Below are 14,439 nucleotides of genomic sequence, written 5' to 3'. Positions count from 1 at the left end.
GTGTGTCATGAGTATATTGATGCATTTGAGTATTTTGATTTTTAAACATTAACTTTTGACTTTTCTAAGTTTTTATGTAAAACTCACATGAATGAAATTTATTTGTAACTTCTTTTCTGCTACTACCTTCTAACACATGGTCGAAGACTTTCTATTGATTGTCTATCTTGCTAAAGTATTTTTATGGCTATGTTTTGCCCGATTCTTTTTTTCTTGAGGTTGACTTTGAGCTTGTTCTCTTGGTTTGTCTGTTGAGTTAGATTTTTATTATAATAATATTTGAATCTTTCTCTGCATTGTTTCCTTCTTTGGTCTTTAGAATTATATATATCCATACTCTATTTAGCTCTGTTATTCTATTGAAAATTGGGCAACTGTCGGACGAATTTCCCATAGAACCCATTAGCCCTAAATTGCAAGCCCTATGGTCAAAGAAGAATAATTTAAAAAATAAGTGATTATTTGAATTTAAATTATTCAGTCTCCCACCAAATTATTCAAGGTCAAATTCAACGCCTTCTGTTAGTCCACTCAATATTTGTGACCCTTCACACTCAAAATATTACTATATATACCCTATGGTATTGATCTACAATTATTAATTTTCCGCATGGCATTTTCAGTTCTGTAATTTTCAGATAGCATTTTCATAAGTGAGGACGAAGATGGAACTGAGGTTGTTCAAGAATATTTGTTTGTTGATTGAGAACAATTTTATTCTATAATTAAATATTAACTTATTTGATATTATCTTAATATTAAAATGACAATAAATTCTATTGTTTCAACATCTAATTCCTAATGGCTAATTCCTAACAAGTAATTGATAATAGATAATTCCCAACGAGTGTATCTCTACTATTTAATAATTTGGATAGATCAATTTTTTCACCTTTGTCCTGAGGATGAACCAAATTAGATGGTTCAAACCGGTGACTAAATCTTAATTATGTGATTAATCCGAAAGACAATCTCATTAAGATTAAATTATTATTATTATTATTATTAAAAGAGTTAATATATAAGTTATATATATAGAGATATATATATATATATATATATATATATATATATACACACACACATTCATTAGTTTTCTACACCGACTCTAATTGGGAAAATTAAAACAATGACAAAAAATCAACTTTTTTCTATGCGTTTCACTTTGGTAATAGACCCTTGATTTGTTCATGCAAGAAAAAATATGTCGTCTCTCTATCGAATACAAAGGAAGATTATCATGGGGTTACTAATGTAGGGATGGATGAATTTTTGATTTGCCAACTCTTGGGAGAGCTCATGTTTCCTATTAATTGCTTGAATATCATCAATTGTGATAATCACAATGTAATTCGGATGGTATACAATCCTATTTCAGTCAGTAAGATGACACATGTTGAACTTCATACCCACTACTTACTACAATTGGTTTACCATAAAATTATCAATATTTTCTATTACATAATTGATGATCAATTGATTGATATATTTATGGAGCCGCTGGCCAAAGCTAAGATTTTTAAGCTACATGGTATTCTTGGGGTTCAAGAAGCTATAATAATGGGGGGGCCGGGGGGGGTGTCCTCCAAACACAATTTCACCTCGTGAAACTCCATAATTTTGTGCTAATTGGGGGTGGGTGGGTGGAGAAGGAGGCAAGGGGGGTTAGAACCTAAGGTTATGTTGGTTCATAATACATATGGATCCTCTATAAACAATGATCCAAAGCATTGACTGACCATAGTTAGTCGACTGGTTGACTAGAGGAGTATCCGAGTATGCATTCCACTAAATGGTCAACAAGTTGATCATGTAACGAACAATAATACAATCAATTGAGGTTTCAACTAGCAGACAATTAGTTAAGGTTTCAACTATGCTCAAGTATTGTCAGTATTTCTTTAGACACAACACATTATATTAGAGTATTATTTCTCTTATGTTATTTTTTTTAGATTATATTATCTATTCTTTAGATCTCGTCACTCCCAAATAGATTGTAGGGAGTATCTTTCCATTTTCCTACTCAGAAGTCTACCAAGTAATCTAGAATCTTCAAATTCCTTCATCTCATTAAGCTTTATAATGTATCCAAGTGGTATACTAAATTCTTTTAGCTTGCACTTAATACATTTCCCCCAATTTTAGTGGTTCCCCAGTCTTGTCAGTCCTGTACCTTATATTATGTAGCCCTAGGGTTAGTGATGTAGATACTACTCATGATTTAAACTGTGAAATACTTGCAAATGAATCCTTAATCTTCATTAAGTTGTTCATCCAAGTTTCCTCCATGATACCTTGGGTCAAATAAATTAGATATAAAACCTCGAGTGAAATAAGCTAAAATGAATTTGTGGGGTAGATCCCATGTGTTGAAGTTAGCTTCCTTAATGGTTCCATATTCAATGGAAGATATCCCTAGTCACGATGATTTTCAAAAGAATACATACATGAATCTTCTCCATGTGTATATCGAATATTCCACCAAGGTGATATTATTGTAGCTAGATTTCAATTGTTTAGCGTGGCATGATCATTTATCTAACAACCAGGTTGAGTCTAGAGAACCTAATCTAAAAGTTCAAACTTATCTACTTCCATGGTCTCAATTCTTGTCACTGTTAATCTAGATGGGGATCTAACTAAGAATATATGGTTGGATTTCAACAAAACGATGAAAAACCCACATTGATAAATTATGATTTTTATTGATGTTTATATATACAATCTACTTATTTGATTATTTAATTTACATAAAAAGTAATTGACCAAAGTGAATAAGCTATTTTTTTTACTCCACACCTCCCCTCCTATGCCACCTGTAAAGTTGTGAGTCATTAGTTTTGATGTCAGACGATAGAAATAGTTTCAGCCATCATATTGATTGAGAACTATTATTTTTTGGTTACAACATTACCCAATAGCCTTACCCATCCTTTGAAAAACTTGGAAGGTTGGTAATGGATTTCACCATAAGATAGAGTGAAATATATTTAACAGACACAAGATAGGGTCTAAACTTTAAAAAATGCAGCAACAGGTCAAACGATTGAGACTTCTGAGAAGCATGGGTAGTGGAGATGTCAAAGCAGGCTTACAGTTGCCTCTGGGATTTGGATTCTTCACTACAGAGGAAGAGCTGGTGGTGCATTACTTGTGCAAGAAAGCGACCTCACAAACACTCCCTGTTCAAATAATAGCAGATGTGGACCTCTACAAATATGATCCATGCTACCTTCTAGGTAATTTTTCAAATAATAGTAGATGTAGACCTCTACAAATATGATCCATGGTATGTTCCAAGTAATTTTTCATTTTTCCTTTGTAGCTCGATTCCTGGAATGTGTAAATAGAAATAATTGAAGCCTTACTGAATATTTTGTCATGTTATTTTATTGTTTATAGAGAAATCCCTATTTGGAGAGAAGGAGTGGTACTTCTTCACTTCCCCTGATAGAAAGTACCCAAATGGGTCAAGGCCCAATAGGGCGGCTAGTTCTGGATACTGGAAAGCTACAGGTGTTGATAAGCCCATCACTACTAAAGGAGGAAATAAAAGAGTAGGCATCAAGAAGGATCTGATCTTCTATGCTGGGAAGGCTCCCAAAGGCTCAAAGACCAATTTCCTCATGCACAAATACCATCTTTATGATCTTAATAGGCTTGTAAGGAAGAAATGAAACTTAAGAGCGATTTATTTTGGTTAGACATGGTTCTTTTTTTGGAGACATGTGTTTGGATTTTATTCCATACTAAAATTCACTCCACTCATTTCTTCCATGTCTAGTAATATGGCCATGGGAAATAAATATATTGAGTTTGAATTACACTTATTTTTATTTTCACTGTAAATTTCAAGAATATTTTATAGTCTTATAGATAGATATAGAATGGCTTGCACCACATATCCGAGTGAAATATATTTATTAGACATAGGAAAGGGGATAAAAATTAAAAAAGGCAGTAGCAGGTCAAAGGATCGAGACTCCTGAGAAGCATGGGAAGTAGAAATGCAGAAGCAGACTTACATAATGCCTTCGGTATTCAAATTCTCCCTAAAGAGGAGGAGCTGGTCGTGTATGACTTGTTCAAGAAAGGAACCTCACATTAACTCCCTGTTCAAGTAATAGTAGATATGGACCTCCACAAATATGATCCATGGCAACTTCTAGGCAATATTTCATTTTTCCTCCATAAGCTTTGTAGCCAAATTCCTGGAATGTGTAAATAGAAACAATTCAGAGGTTACTTAAGAGCTTGTTCTGTTCTTTTATTGTTTACAGAGAAAGCCTTGTTTGGAGAGAAGGAATGGTACTTCTTCACTCCTTGGGATAGAAAGTACCCAAATGGGTCAAGGCCCAATAGGGCGGCTTGTTATGGATACTGGAAAGCTACTATTATTGATAAGCCCATCACTGCTAAAGGAGGAAAGAAAAGAGTAGGCATCAAGAAGGCTCTAGTATTCTATGTTGGGAAGGCACCCAAAGGCTAAAAGACCATTTGTCGCATGCACAAATACCATCTTGTTGATTTTAATAGGCTTGCAAGGAAGAAAGGAAGCTTAAGAGTAAGTTATTTTGGTTAGAATGGCTTGCACCACAAGATAGAGTGAAATATCTTTATCAAACATAGGGCATTAGATAAACATTAAAAAAGGAAGTAACAGGCCAAAGGATCAAGACTTGTGAGAAGCATGGTAGTAGAAATGAAGAAGCGGACTTACATTTCCCTCCAGGATTCAGATTCTTCCCTACATAGGAAGAGTTGGAAACAAACAGAATGTATAATTTCATTTTCTGCTACTGCCATATATTTTCAATCAGTGCTTTTTTGGTGCATTTATTGGCTTACATATCGATTGATATTGATATATTTTTCCTCATTTTTTTAAATTTTTTATTTCATTTTAGTATAAAGAATACATTTTGTAAATGCTTGAAGCTTAGAGAAATTCAAAACACAAATATACATTTTTTGCTAAGCTTGCAAAAAACATTGATATGGATTGAAGGGTCATGTATCTTCAATAAAATTCAAAAATGTTCTTTCGAGGCACTTAGGTCATCTTCAGAAAACTGATTGTCATAAGACTACCCATTTGAGTATGGAGAAATATGTTCCTATAAGATATGGCAATCCTTGATTTCCCTCCATAAGCTTGAACCCTCAGACAGTTGTAGTCCTTCCTTCCTCAAGGTGTCTGATTCACCATTTAATTGTTTGTAGACATTCAAAGAACTCTAAAATAAAGACGGACAAAAAGTTTGAATTCATATTCTGCTACTTCCATTCATCCAATTAATTACTAACAAGTGATGAAATTTAGTAACACTTGGTAAACAGATTCTTCCCCCACACGAAACTAGCATAATTTGAATTTAAAGGCTAATCAAAACTATAATATGAATCTCGTTTTAGCCTATAAACAGACACAATTAGAAAACATACACAAAAAATGTAGATCATTGTGGAGAACCCCTGTTAATGCTATTCCATTATCATTGAATAAAAAACTAATAGAAAATTTGATATGTTGAATTTTTTGTAGCATAAATAAAAGTAAAACTCTCTAATAATTATACAGATATGTACCCTAACATTTTCTCTTATAGATAGTAGTGTGTGTCTAGGTTTACAAAAATATATCTATTTCTTCGATCTTGGGATCTCCATGCAAGAGATTGTGCTGCAAGAAGGATCTGCACTCTATTTACTGGATACAAAAATGAATTTACAAGACTGTTAAAAATATAACAGAACTACCTCATATAAATTTATCACCTTATATCTAAAATGAAGAGTAAGGATAAAATCATGATATTCTATCTATAGCTGATTCATGCATGCACACTCACTACTGGAATAGTAAAATTAGTAATATGCCCACAATGCATTTTTATGTTGCATCCTAGTATATTGATCATATATGATCATTATGCTGTATGTACCATTGCATGGATTTATATAACGTTGTTGTTACAGAAGGTGCCCATAATTTCCATTTGTGCTTCAAATCAGTAGAAGATGATAAGTGGAAGACTATTTAAGAGTCGCTCTTATCAAGAAAAGTGTTCTCCACCAATCCAAGTCATCTTTAACTTCCCTTTGGCCAAAGGTTTAGTCAAAATACCAAGTACTTACTGATATGTTGGAATGTGTTGTAGAATCATAGCTCCTTTATGAACTCTTTTCTCTAATAAAATACTATCTGATCTCAGTGTGTCTGCATTGATCATGAAAAACTCGATCTTTGCAGAGTTTTATACAATTTTGATTGTTCCAAAAGTATCCAAAGTTTTATTTGTCAACTATGATAGTAATTTTCTTGGCTTCAGAACTAGAAGAATTGGCAACCATATATTCTGCTTATGCTCAGCTCAGTCCTGCATAATTTTGTACTTTTTTAACTACTGAACCAGGAAACCATAGATGAACTTTAACTGAAAGAGCACCTTGAAGTGTTATTTGTGTCACGAGCACTATCTACCCAATCATAATTTTGAAAACCTTGTGATGCCACCTCTCCATCACTAACATATCTTAGTGCAAAATGCATTGCCCCCTTTCAAGTATTAGATATTGTGTTTTGCGGCGACCCGATGAATTTGCCTAGGATGCACCATGTACTAAAAGTGTTGACTACAAAACAAATGTTAGGCCTTGTGTTAACTAAGTACAAGAGGGAACTTATCAATTCCCTATACACATATGTTCATCAAATCTGAATTAGAATCAACAAAGTATAACAGATTTACAACTGCAGGGGAGCAGATGTAGGTTTGTAGTACATCATTTGAAATCTCTTCAAAATTTCAATTACATACTAGGGGAGTAGCCATGGTTTTGCAGTCCATCATTTGAAATATTCTAATAATTTCAATTACATACTTATTCTATCCAAGGAGCACTTCATTTACACTTTGCTACACCCCTAGAGCCACAAAGTAATGCATCATGCCAATGCCTTTCATGGCAAATCGTCTTGCCAATTTTTCCCTTCACCATTTTCTGAATCTTTAGAACATCCTATGAGTTTAAGATTGTCTACATATAGGACTAAAACAAGAATATTTGAATGATCAACCAAATAGTAAAAATTAGAATCTGCATCTGTCTTAGTGAAACCGAAATGTGAAAGCTACTAATTGGTCTTGGAGTGCCATGCAAATGGTGTCTGCTTCAACCCATAAAAGACCTTCTTCAACTTGAAAATATGGGTTTCAAGTCTACTCACCTAAAAGCTTCTTGGTTGGTTTATTCATATACCTCCTCAACCAACCTATTAAGAAATGTTGTCTTTACATAAATTTGATATAAAATACAATGGAAGGTTGTTGTGAAAGACATAGTAAATCTGATAGAGGTATATTTATTAACAAGAGAAAAAGTCTCCTCATAACTCCTTTTTAATGGGAGAACCTTCTAGCCACAAACTGAGCTTTGAATTTTTCTATGTTGCTATCTATTACATGCTTATCCTTGTAAAACAACATAGAGTCAAACACTGACTTCCCCACTATTCTATGCACTATCTGCTACCCATCATTCTTTAAGAGGAGATGTATTCCTCCATCATGGAATTTTGAAGTACTTGCTTCCTTATTGCCTCTTTATTACTAGAAGGTTTTGTTTCAATAATGGAAGACATCAGTGCAAAATAACCAGGGAACTTTTTATGAGGGTGGCTTACTTGAAAGGAAATAGTTGGAGCACCAATTTACTTTGTTCCCTCTAGTAATGTCTAGATTATCCATCTATGCTTTCTTGTTGAACTTCAAGGTAAAGAGGCACCCCTTGCACCTCCAAAATCTTCCTAATCTAAATCTTCTTTTCAATATATTTTTTATTTCAACATATCTATATTTGGGATACCAAACTCTTCTTCCTCCATGGTCACGATCCATCTTAACTCCAGATCTATCAAGTATCAAGAGGGATTGAATATCTTGAGGTGAAAACCTCTTTTAGAGTGAAAAATATATTTGATCCCTCCCAGTGCTTGGTAGATCTGGAGTTAAGATGGATCTCGATTGGTTACCCGAGACTTCCTTAGCATGAAGTTAAGAACGACCTTCCAATGTGTCATTGTATTTGAGATTGATTGTACCCATACAACTGCATTGGAATATCACCTAAAGAAAAGTTAAAACAGATCAGTAGCCTAACAAAGAACCTGACAATTACCTGATCACAATTACAATCTGCTTTTCTCAAGTATGGATCACAAAATCTGACCCCTAGCGCCTCGCGATAACTCCCTTTCATAGGTACCAATCCTACTATCTATTGAAGGATTTTTAGAAGGTTTCAACAAACCTCTCTCATACCATTATGAATTTGTCTAATGCATTGTAAACAAATTCTTCTTCTAATGGAAACTAACATTGTCTAAATTTAAAGGCTAATCAAAACAACAATCTGAATCTCACTATAATCTATAAACACAATTTGAATACATGCATTGAACACATAGATCAATGTCAAAATCCGTTGTTACTGCTATTCCAATACTCCTGAATAAAAATCTTCTAGAAATTTTTCTAGAAAGGATTTTATGTAAGAACTAAAACTAACCCTATTACAGATCCATACTCTCACTCTCTCTTATAAGTGACACCTAGGGTTCATAAAACTAGGTATATTTCTTAGATATCTAGATCTGCACTCTATCTAACTGATAAAAAATGAATTTAGAAAGACTAAAGAATAAAACAAAACTACCTCATATAGCTTTAGCACTTTATCTTTAACATGATGTCTAATGATAAACTTATCCTATTCTATTTATGGTTGTTTCATACATGCATGCATGTTCCCTTACTGTTCGAATACTAAAATTTGTCATGTGCCCTTACTGTCTATTTATTGTTGCATTCTCACCTATAGATCATTATGTTGTGTGGAATTTAACGTTGCATGGATTTGTGTAATGGTGCTGTAATAGAAGGTGCCCAAATCTGCCATGTGTGCTTCAACCTAGTATAATATGATCTGGTGTGTACTATCTAATGACAATGTCGCTAGACACTTGTATTTTTTAATTGCCACTATGGGATGCTAGTTTTAAGAGTATTTTAGGGCAATAAGCTGAGTGTAGATATTTGATCCTCATCTAAATCTATTTTAAATCTGATACAATTAGAGTTATTGATAATTTGAGATAGGGAACACCTTTGGCTCTTGTTTTTTGGGGTACTTTGACTAGATCCATGAAAGTAATCCCCATGTTCCAGATTTGTCCATAGGAGAACGAATAAAATTATTCTGTGTAATGGTTGATGAAAAAGATTTGAAGTTTGAGAAGATTGATTTTCCTCAGAAGGCACATGGAAAAATATTTTGACATTTCTAACTTTCCAGATTCCCCATGATAACACTAGAGGAAGGCCTTTGAGGTCTTTGAGATCTAAGCTTTTCTACCAGTTTTTAAAGCACTCTTCAACATAACCTCCTTGTCCACGGTCCTTTATCCTTGTCAAACCATCCATTTCAAGTCCAGATTTCCCTTTAGTAAGGATAGAATATCAGTAAGTGGCTTGTGTTCCTTTCACCTCTTTTACACATAGACACATTTGGTTGGACTTGATCCATTCATTATCTAAAGAAATTCCAATGTGGGTCCTCTATTCAAGATTGCCAACTACATGTAAATAATGAAATTTTGAAAGGTTCTGATCCATATGTGCTTCCACCATGACAGTGTGCATTCTAGTCTATCCATTCTTCATTATTCCTTATCCATGAGAAAGGAAATGTCCATCTTGGAATCGAATTTTATCTGATTGCTATTGAGGTACATCAGAAACTCCTAGTGCAGATGGGTTTTACATTATGATTGATTGTGACTTTCTCGTCAATGAAGTGTGATATGTTATCACTTCATGAAAATGACGAATGTTGATATTTTCGAAGTTGTAGATTCTAAACCAAAATTTATGAATAACTGGGAGCTGATGTGTGGCTCATTTTCATCTATTATGTGATGATGTCTAAAATTTGTGAGGTTGTGATGCAAATTTAGATTTGGAAATATAGCCATCATATTCTTCATGAATTAATATTATTTTATTTAGCTTATCTGATGCCATCTACTACTTGTATTTTTTCAAAATCTATCAAATATTTGCTATTGGAACTTGAAAGACCATCTTTGAAGATTAAGAGGCAATCTATGTGAGAAAATGTGTCAATTTGGCATTATGTAAGTGCTCTCTCTTTATCTTCTACTTTTGAAATACATTTTGTTTATTAATTTTCATCTTCAATAATTCTTTATATGTCACAATGTTTTTCAAATTTATGCCTTAACAACATTTCCTTTGCAATATCTAGTGCAATTGCTAGTATATACTAGTGCAAGATATAAATCAAATGGATACTAAATGTCTGTAGGAAGGAAAAGACTTATTCCTTGATATATTATAAATGTATTATTATTATTATTAATAAAATGAATCAATATATAAGTTAAACATAGATACATGTAAAAGAACAAAATTATTAAAAATGGAGCTTCGTACCCACTTTATGATGAAGATATTTAATATGTAAGTATGTTTTGTTAAAATACCGTAAGGCAATACAATGGTTCATCAATACCACATGCCAAAAACCCATAACTCATTCCATATGATACTTGTTCATATGATATTATTTTCCTTAATTAATCAATTTAATTAAAAGGGAAAAAAATCATAACTATTTTGGAGATAAACTTTACTTTTTAATTTTTAAATACTAATAAAAATATTCTATAAATATTGAATCCCTACCACCCAACTAATAATTATTACTAATTAAATTAAAATTATGAAAATCCCATTCCAAACTAAACATAATTTAAAATTCTTCTATAAATATATCTATATTTATCTATATATAAATAATGATTTATATATTTTTATCAAAAATAAAAAATAAAATAAAAAATTTATACACAAGCCTATATAAACATATCTATATATAAATGAGTTTTCATGTATTTTTATCTCACTTTGATGTGCATATCATATAATTGAAATTATATTGAATACGTTGCAAATATTGCCCATTAAAAGTTATTAAAGTTATGCCTAATATTTTGTCTCGATATGGAGGAAGTAAAAAAAATAAAAGCACATGCATTCAACCCATGACAAAGTCACCTTTCCCTTGGCTATAGGCTCCACACGGAGAGAGACTTACGGATAAGAGAGAAGAGTTTGCCATTCATTGGTGTACACAGTAAAGTTTTTCTTTACGTTTCCTCAATGTTAGATTTCATCAAGTTTCTTAATAAATTTATATGGTTATTGAATAATTAAGTTATTAAATTAGGTAAAATTATATGTAATAATTTGTAATAGGTTTGAAGGAAAAAAAATTAATATTTTTGTTATTTTTGTTATTTTATAAAGATGTAAGTTTTGGGATTGAAGTATATCTAGAAAATTGTGTTGGAGGATTTAGTTGATGCAAAAGCAACTTATAATTTATAATATAAAGATTAGAGGAAATACTCCCTACCTTATCCTCTTGAGTGAAGCTAGTTTTTTGTCCATTCAAAATATGGCTATGTTTAGGTATATAATGTATAAGAAGAAGCTTTACAACATGGAAGCCAAGAGATTCTCCAAACTTGTTTCTAACTCTAGTCAAAAGCCCCACATTTGGCTCAAAAGATGTTGGCATAAGAATGTCCAATCTCTCTACTAGGAGATTATCTTGCAAAATAAAGATAATATTGGAAATACCATTACTTCCAAATTTAAATATGGGTTGTGGGATGATAAGGAGCTATAGGCATAAGGATGCCCTAGATTTTTCGGGGATAAAGGAGGAGATTATCTTGAAAAATAATAAGAATAATTAAAATATTGTTACTTTCAAATTTAAGGATGAATTGTGGGATGATAAGGAGCTAGAGGGGAAAATGTAGCTAAGGTATTATATGGAAGTCATCAACTTCATTCTTCCTAACAAGAATTATTTTTATGTTTTGACTAGTGTTAAAAAAAGTGAACATTGCAAAAATTCAAAACTAAATAAAATTTTAAAGAATCTCAATTAATCTCCTAGTTTTTTAAAGTCTAATAAATCATATTAGTAATCTTAGACTTTAATCATCATACTCATCATCAAAATATTTTATTTAGTAATTTAATTTTATATATCATTATATTTTTTTTAAAATTTATTAATTAATTTTATTATAAAATTTATAAATATTTATATTTGTTTTTAATATTATAATAATTTTATTCTTTATTTATAATATTAAAAAAAAATTTACCAATTAAATTGAAATTGACCATATAATTATTGTATTTAAAAATAAATATATTATCTAACAATTCATTGGATGTTAAAAGCATTTTGTAAAAGTAAAATCATATTTTACCAATATGATGTTTGAATCAAAATATGTACTCTACCAATATGATTTTCATGAATAACAAATACATTAATATTAATCAATGTTGTTGTCTTCTCATCTAATTGGATTAACTTCTATGAATAACTATTAATGTTATCTTTTCATCTAATTGGATTGAGTTTTATGAATAACTATATATATTAATTGCTGTTAATTAGGATTATTTTGACTAATTAGGCGGAATGGTTATTCTAGAGTGGCAAATGTATAATGATGAGAAACTTTTTTGTAATAGATAAAAAAATATATTTAGTTCCCACTTTTATATGTTAATAAATTATAGTATATATTAGAATAATTGACATTGGTATGAAATTAAAATAGGTTTTTATTGGTTTAAGATTAAAATCACTTGGACAAAATCATCCTCGTGTGAATGCGAATGCGTTCATGTGTCAAAAGACCGAGCATTGCAGTTGGTTTAGATTAGGTTTTTTTAATTATGTTTATTGGAGTTGGTATTTAATAAAAAAAATATGTTTATTGGAATTGGCATATTTTCAAAAATTATGTTTGTCCGGTCTGCAAAAAGTAATAGTTTAAATAAATTTAGATTGGACTTGGGCACAGTCAAGCAGTTATACGCGTTCGAAGGGTCCCAACCTCAACCCCAAAATTCAGTATTGTCCCCTGCATCTCCAACTAGGGCCACCAACTTCAACATCTCATGACAGTACTTTGTTTTAGTAGCTTGACTTGGTGTTGAAAACATTAGTACTTTGTCTTTAGTAGCTTGACTTGGTGTTGAGAACATTTAAAAATTAAAAACAGCACAGAGATGGGAAAGGTGACAAATGTCTACGTAGGCTGGGCAGGCACTAGAAAATATGCAGTGGTAGGGTCTGTCATAAGACATTTAATACTTTGACGTTAAAGTTTTAATAACATTTAAAATAAAAAACAGGATAGAGATGATGCATTGAGCACACGAAAAGAGCAGCATGTCTCTGTCACTGCACGTTCTCCAGAAGTATGATTCTACGTGTTTACCAGATGTGTCGTATTCCATTGCATCCAAATCTCTAGAAGTATGATTCTACGTGTTTACCAGATGTGTCGTATTCCATTGCATCCAAAACGAGTTTGTAGCCAAAGTCCTTCGACTTGAAAAACGTGTTTTTTTTAAATAAATTAATTCACGGCGAATATATATATATTCTTTTTTGTCATCCATTTTATTAAAACACATTTTTAAATTCAAGGCCCATGTAAATGTATTATCTATTATCTACTTGACTCTACTGTATCCAGACCCGTTTGTAGTGTAGCGAAATCATAGTTCTAAAACGTGGCTTTAATATTTATGGAGTTTTGGTGTATGGAATTTATTTTCAAATAGTTTTTGGGTATGTAAATTACTCAAGGTATTATTTATATGTCTGTAGTGTAGTGTAAGAATATATAAACAATCCGAGAGTAAGTATCATCACCAATTTTATTAATTTAAAATTTCGAGTTCCCTATAATTCAAACTTCTTATTTAGCTCTTCTACTATCAGCATTTAGAAATTGTTCTGATCATGCATCCCCATTAAAATTTGAAATATTGACAAAATCTGGTTATCACTGTGAGTTCTCCACAATTACATCAAAACCTAGTTGTAGTATACCTAAGTCAAAATGAATTTAAAATTAAACCATGATACCTAACTCATAATTTTTTAATATTAACCCTATTAATTAAAATTATTTTGAGTAGTCAAATAAAATAGTGGTTTTCTCCCCCACCTAACCTAGATTCTCTGCCAGTGACGAAAATAGTGGTTTTCTTGGAGTTGAGAACATTTAAAAAGAAAAAACAGCACAGAGATGGGAAAGGTGACAAATGTCTACGTAGGCTGGGCATGCACTAGAAAATATGCAGTGGTAGGGTCTGTCATAACACATTTAATACTTTGACGTTAAAGTTTTAACAACATTTAAAATGAAAAACAGGATAGAGATGATGCATTGAGCACACGAAAAGAGCAGCATGTCTCTGTCGCGCTGTGAATAAGAGGTACGATTCTACTTGTTTACCAGAC

The 14,439-nt window shown here is 31.9% G+C and overlaps 1 protein-coding gene and 1 pseudogene across 1 annotated transcript; both read left to right on the top strand.

The window, feature by feature from the left end:
• The first annotated feature begins 3,067 nt into the window (after positions 1–3,067).
• LOC149243068 (NAC domain-containing protein 68-like) lies at positions 3,068–3,680 on the top strand. The gene is made up of 2 exons (XM_089371110.1): positions 3,068–3,242; positions 3,406–3,680. The coding sequence occupies exons 1-2, from the start codon at positions 3,068–3,070 to the stop codon at positions 3,678–3,680; spliced, it is 450 nt and encodes a 149-aa protein (XP_089227236.1).
• Positions 3,681–3,997: 317 nt separating this feature from the next.
• Positions 3,998–13,391, top strand: LOC149243067 (NAC domain-containing protein 68-like; annotated as a pseudogene).
• The last annotated feature ends 1,048 nt before the right edge of the window (positions 13,392–14,439 follow it).

The sequence above is a fragment of the Pinus tabuliformis genome, chromosome 8, assembly GCF_031772625.1.
Source record: "Pinus tabuliformis cultivar Carrire ecotype Pingquan chromosome 8, CPIR1, whole genome shotgun sequence".
In the NCBI taxonomy this organism is placed as follows: domain Eukaryota; kingdom Viridiplantae; phylum Streptophyta; class Pinopsida; order Pinales; family Pinaceae; genus Pinus; species Pinus tabuliformis.
This window is presented reverse-complemented; position numbering and strand designations above follow the sequence as displayed.

Excerpts from the sequence above, each read along its gene's own strand:
- LOC149243068 (XM_089371110.1), top strand. The coding sequence starts at position 3,068 with ATGGGTAGTGGAGATGTCAAAGCAGGCTTACAGTTGCCTCTGGGATTT. Across the intron at positions 3,243-3,405 it reads TGATCCATGCTACCTTCTAG|AGAAATCCCTATTTGGAGAG; the intron begins GTAATTTTTCAA and ends TATTGTTTATAG.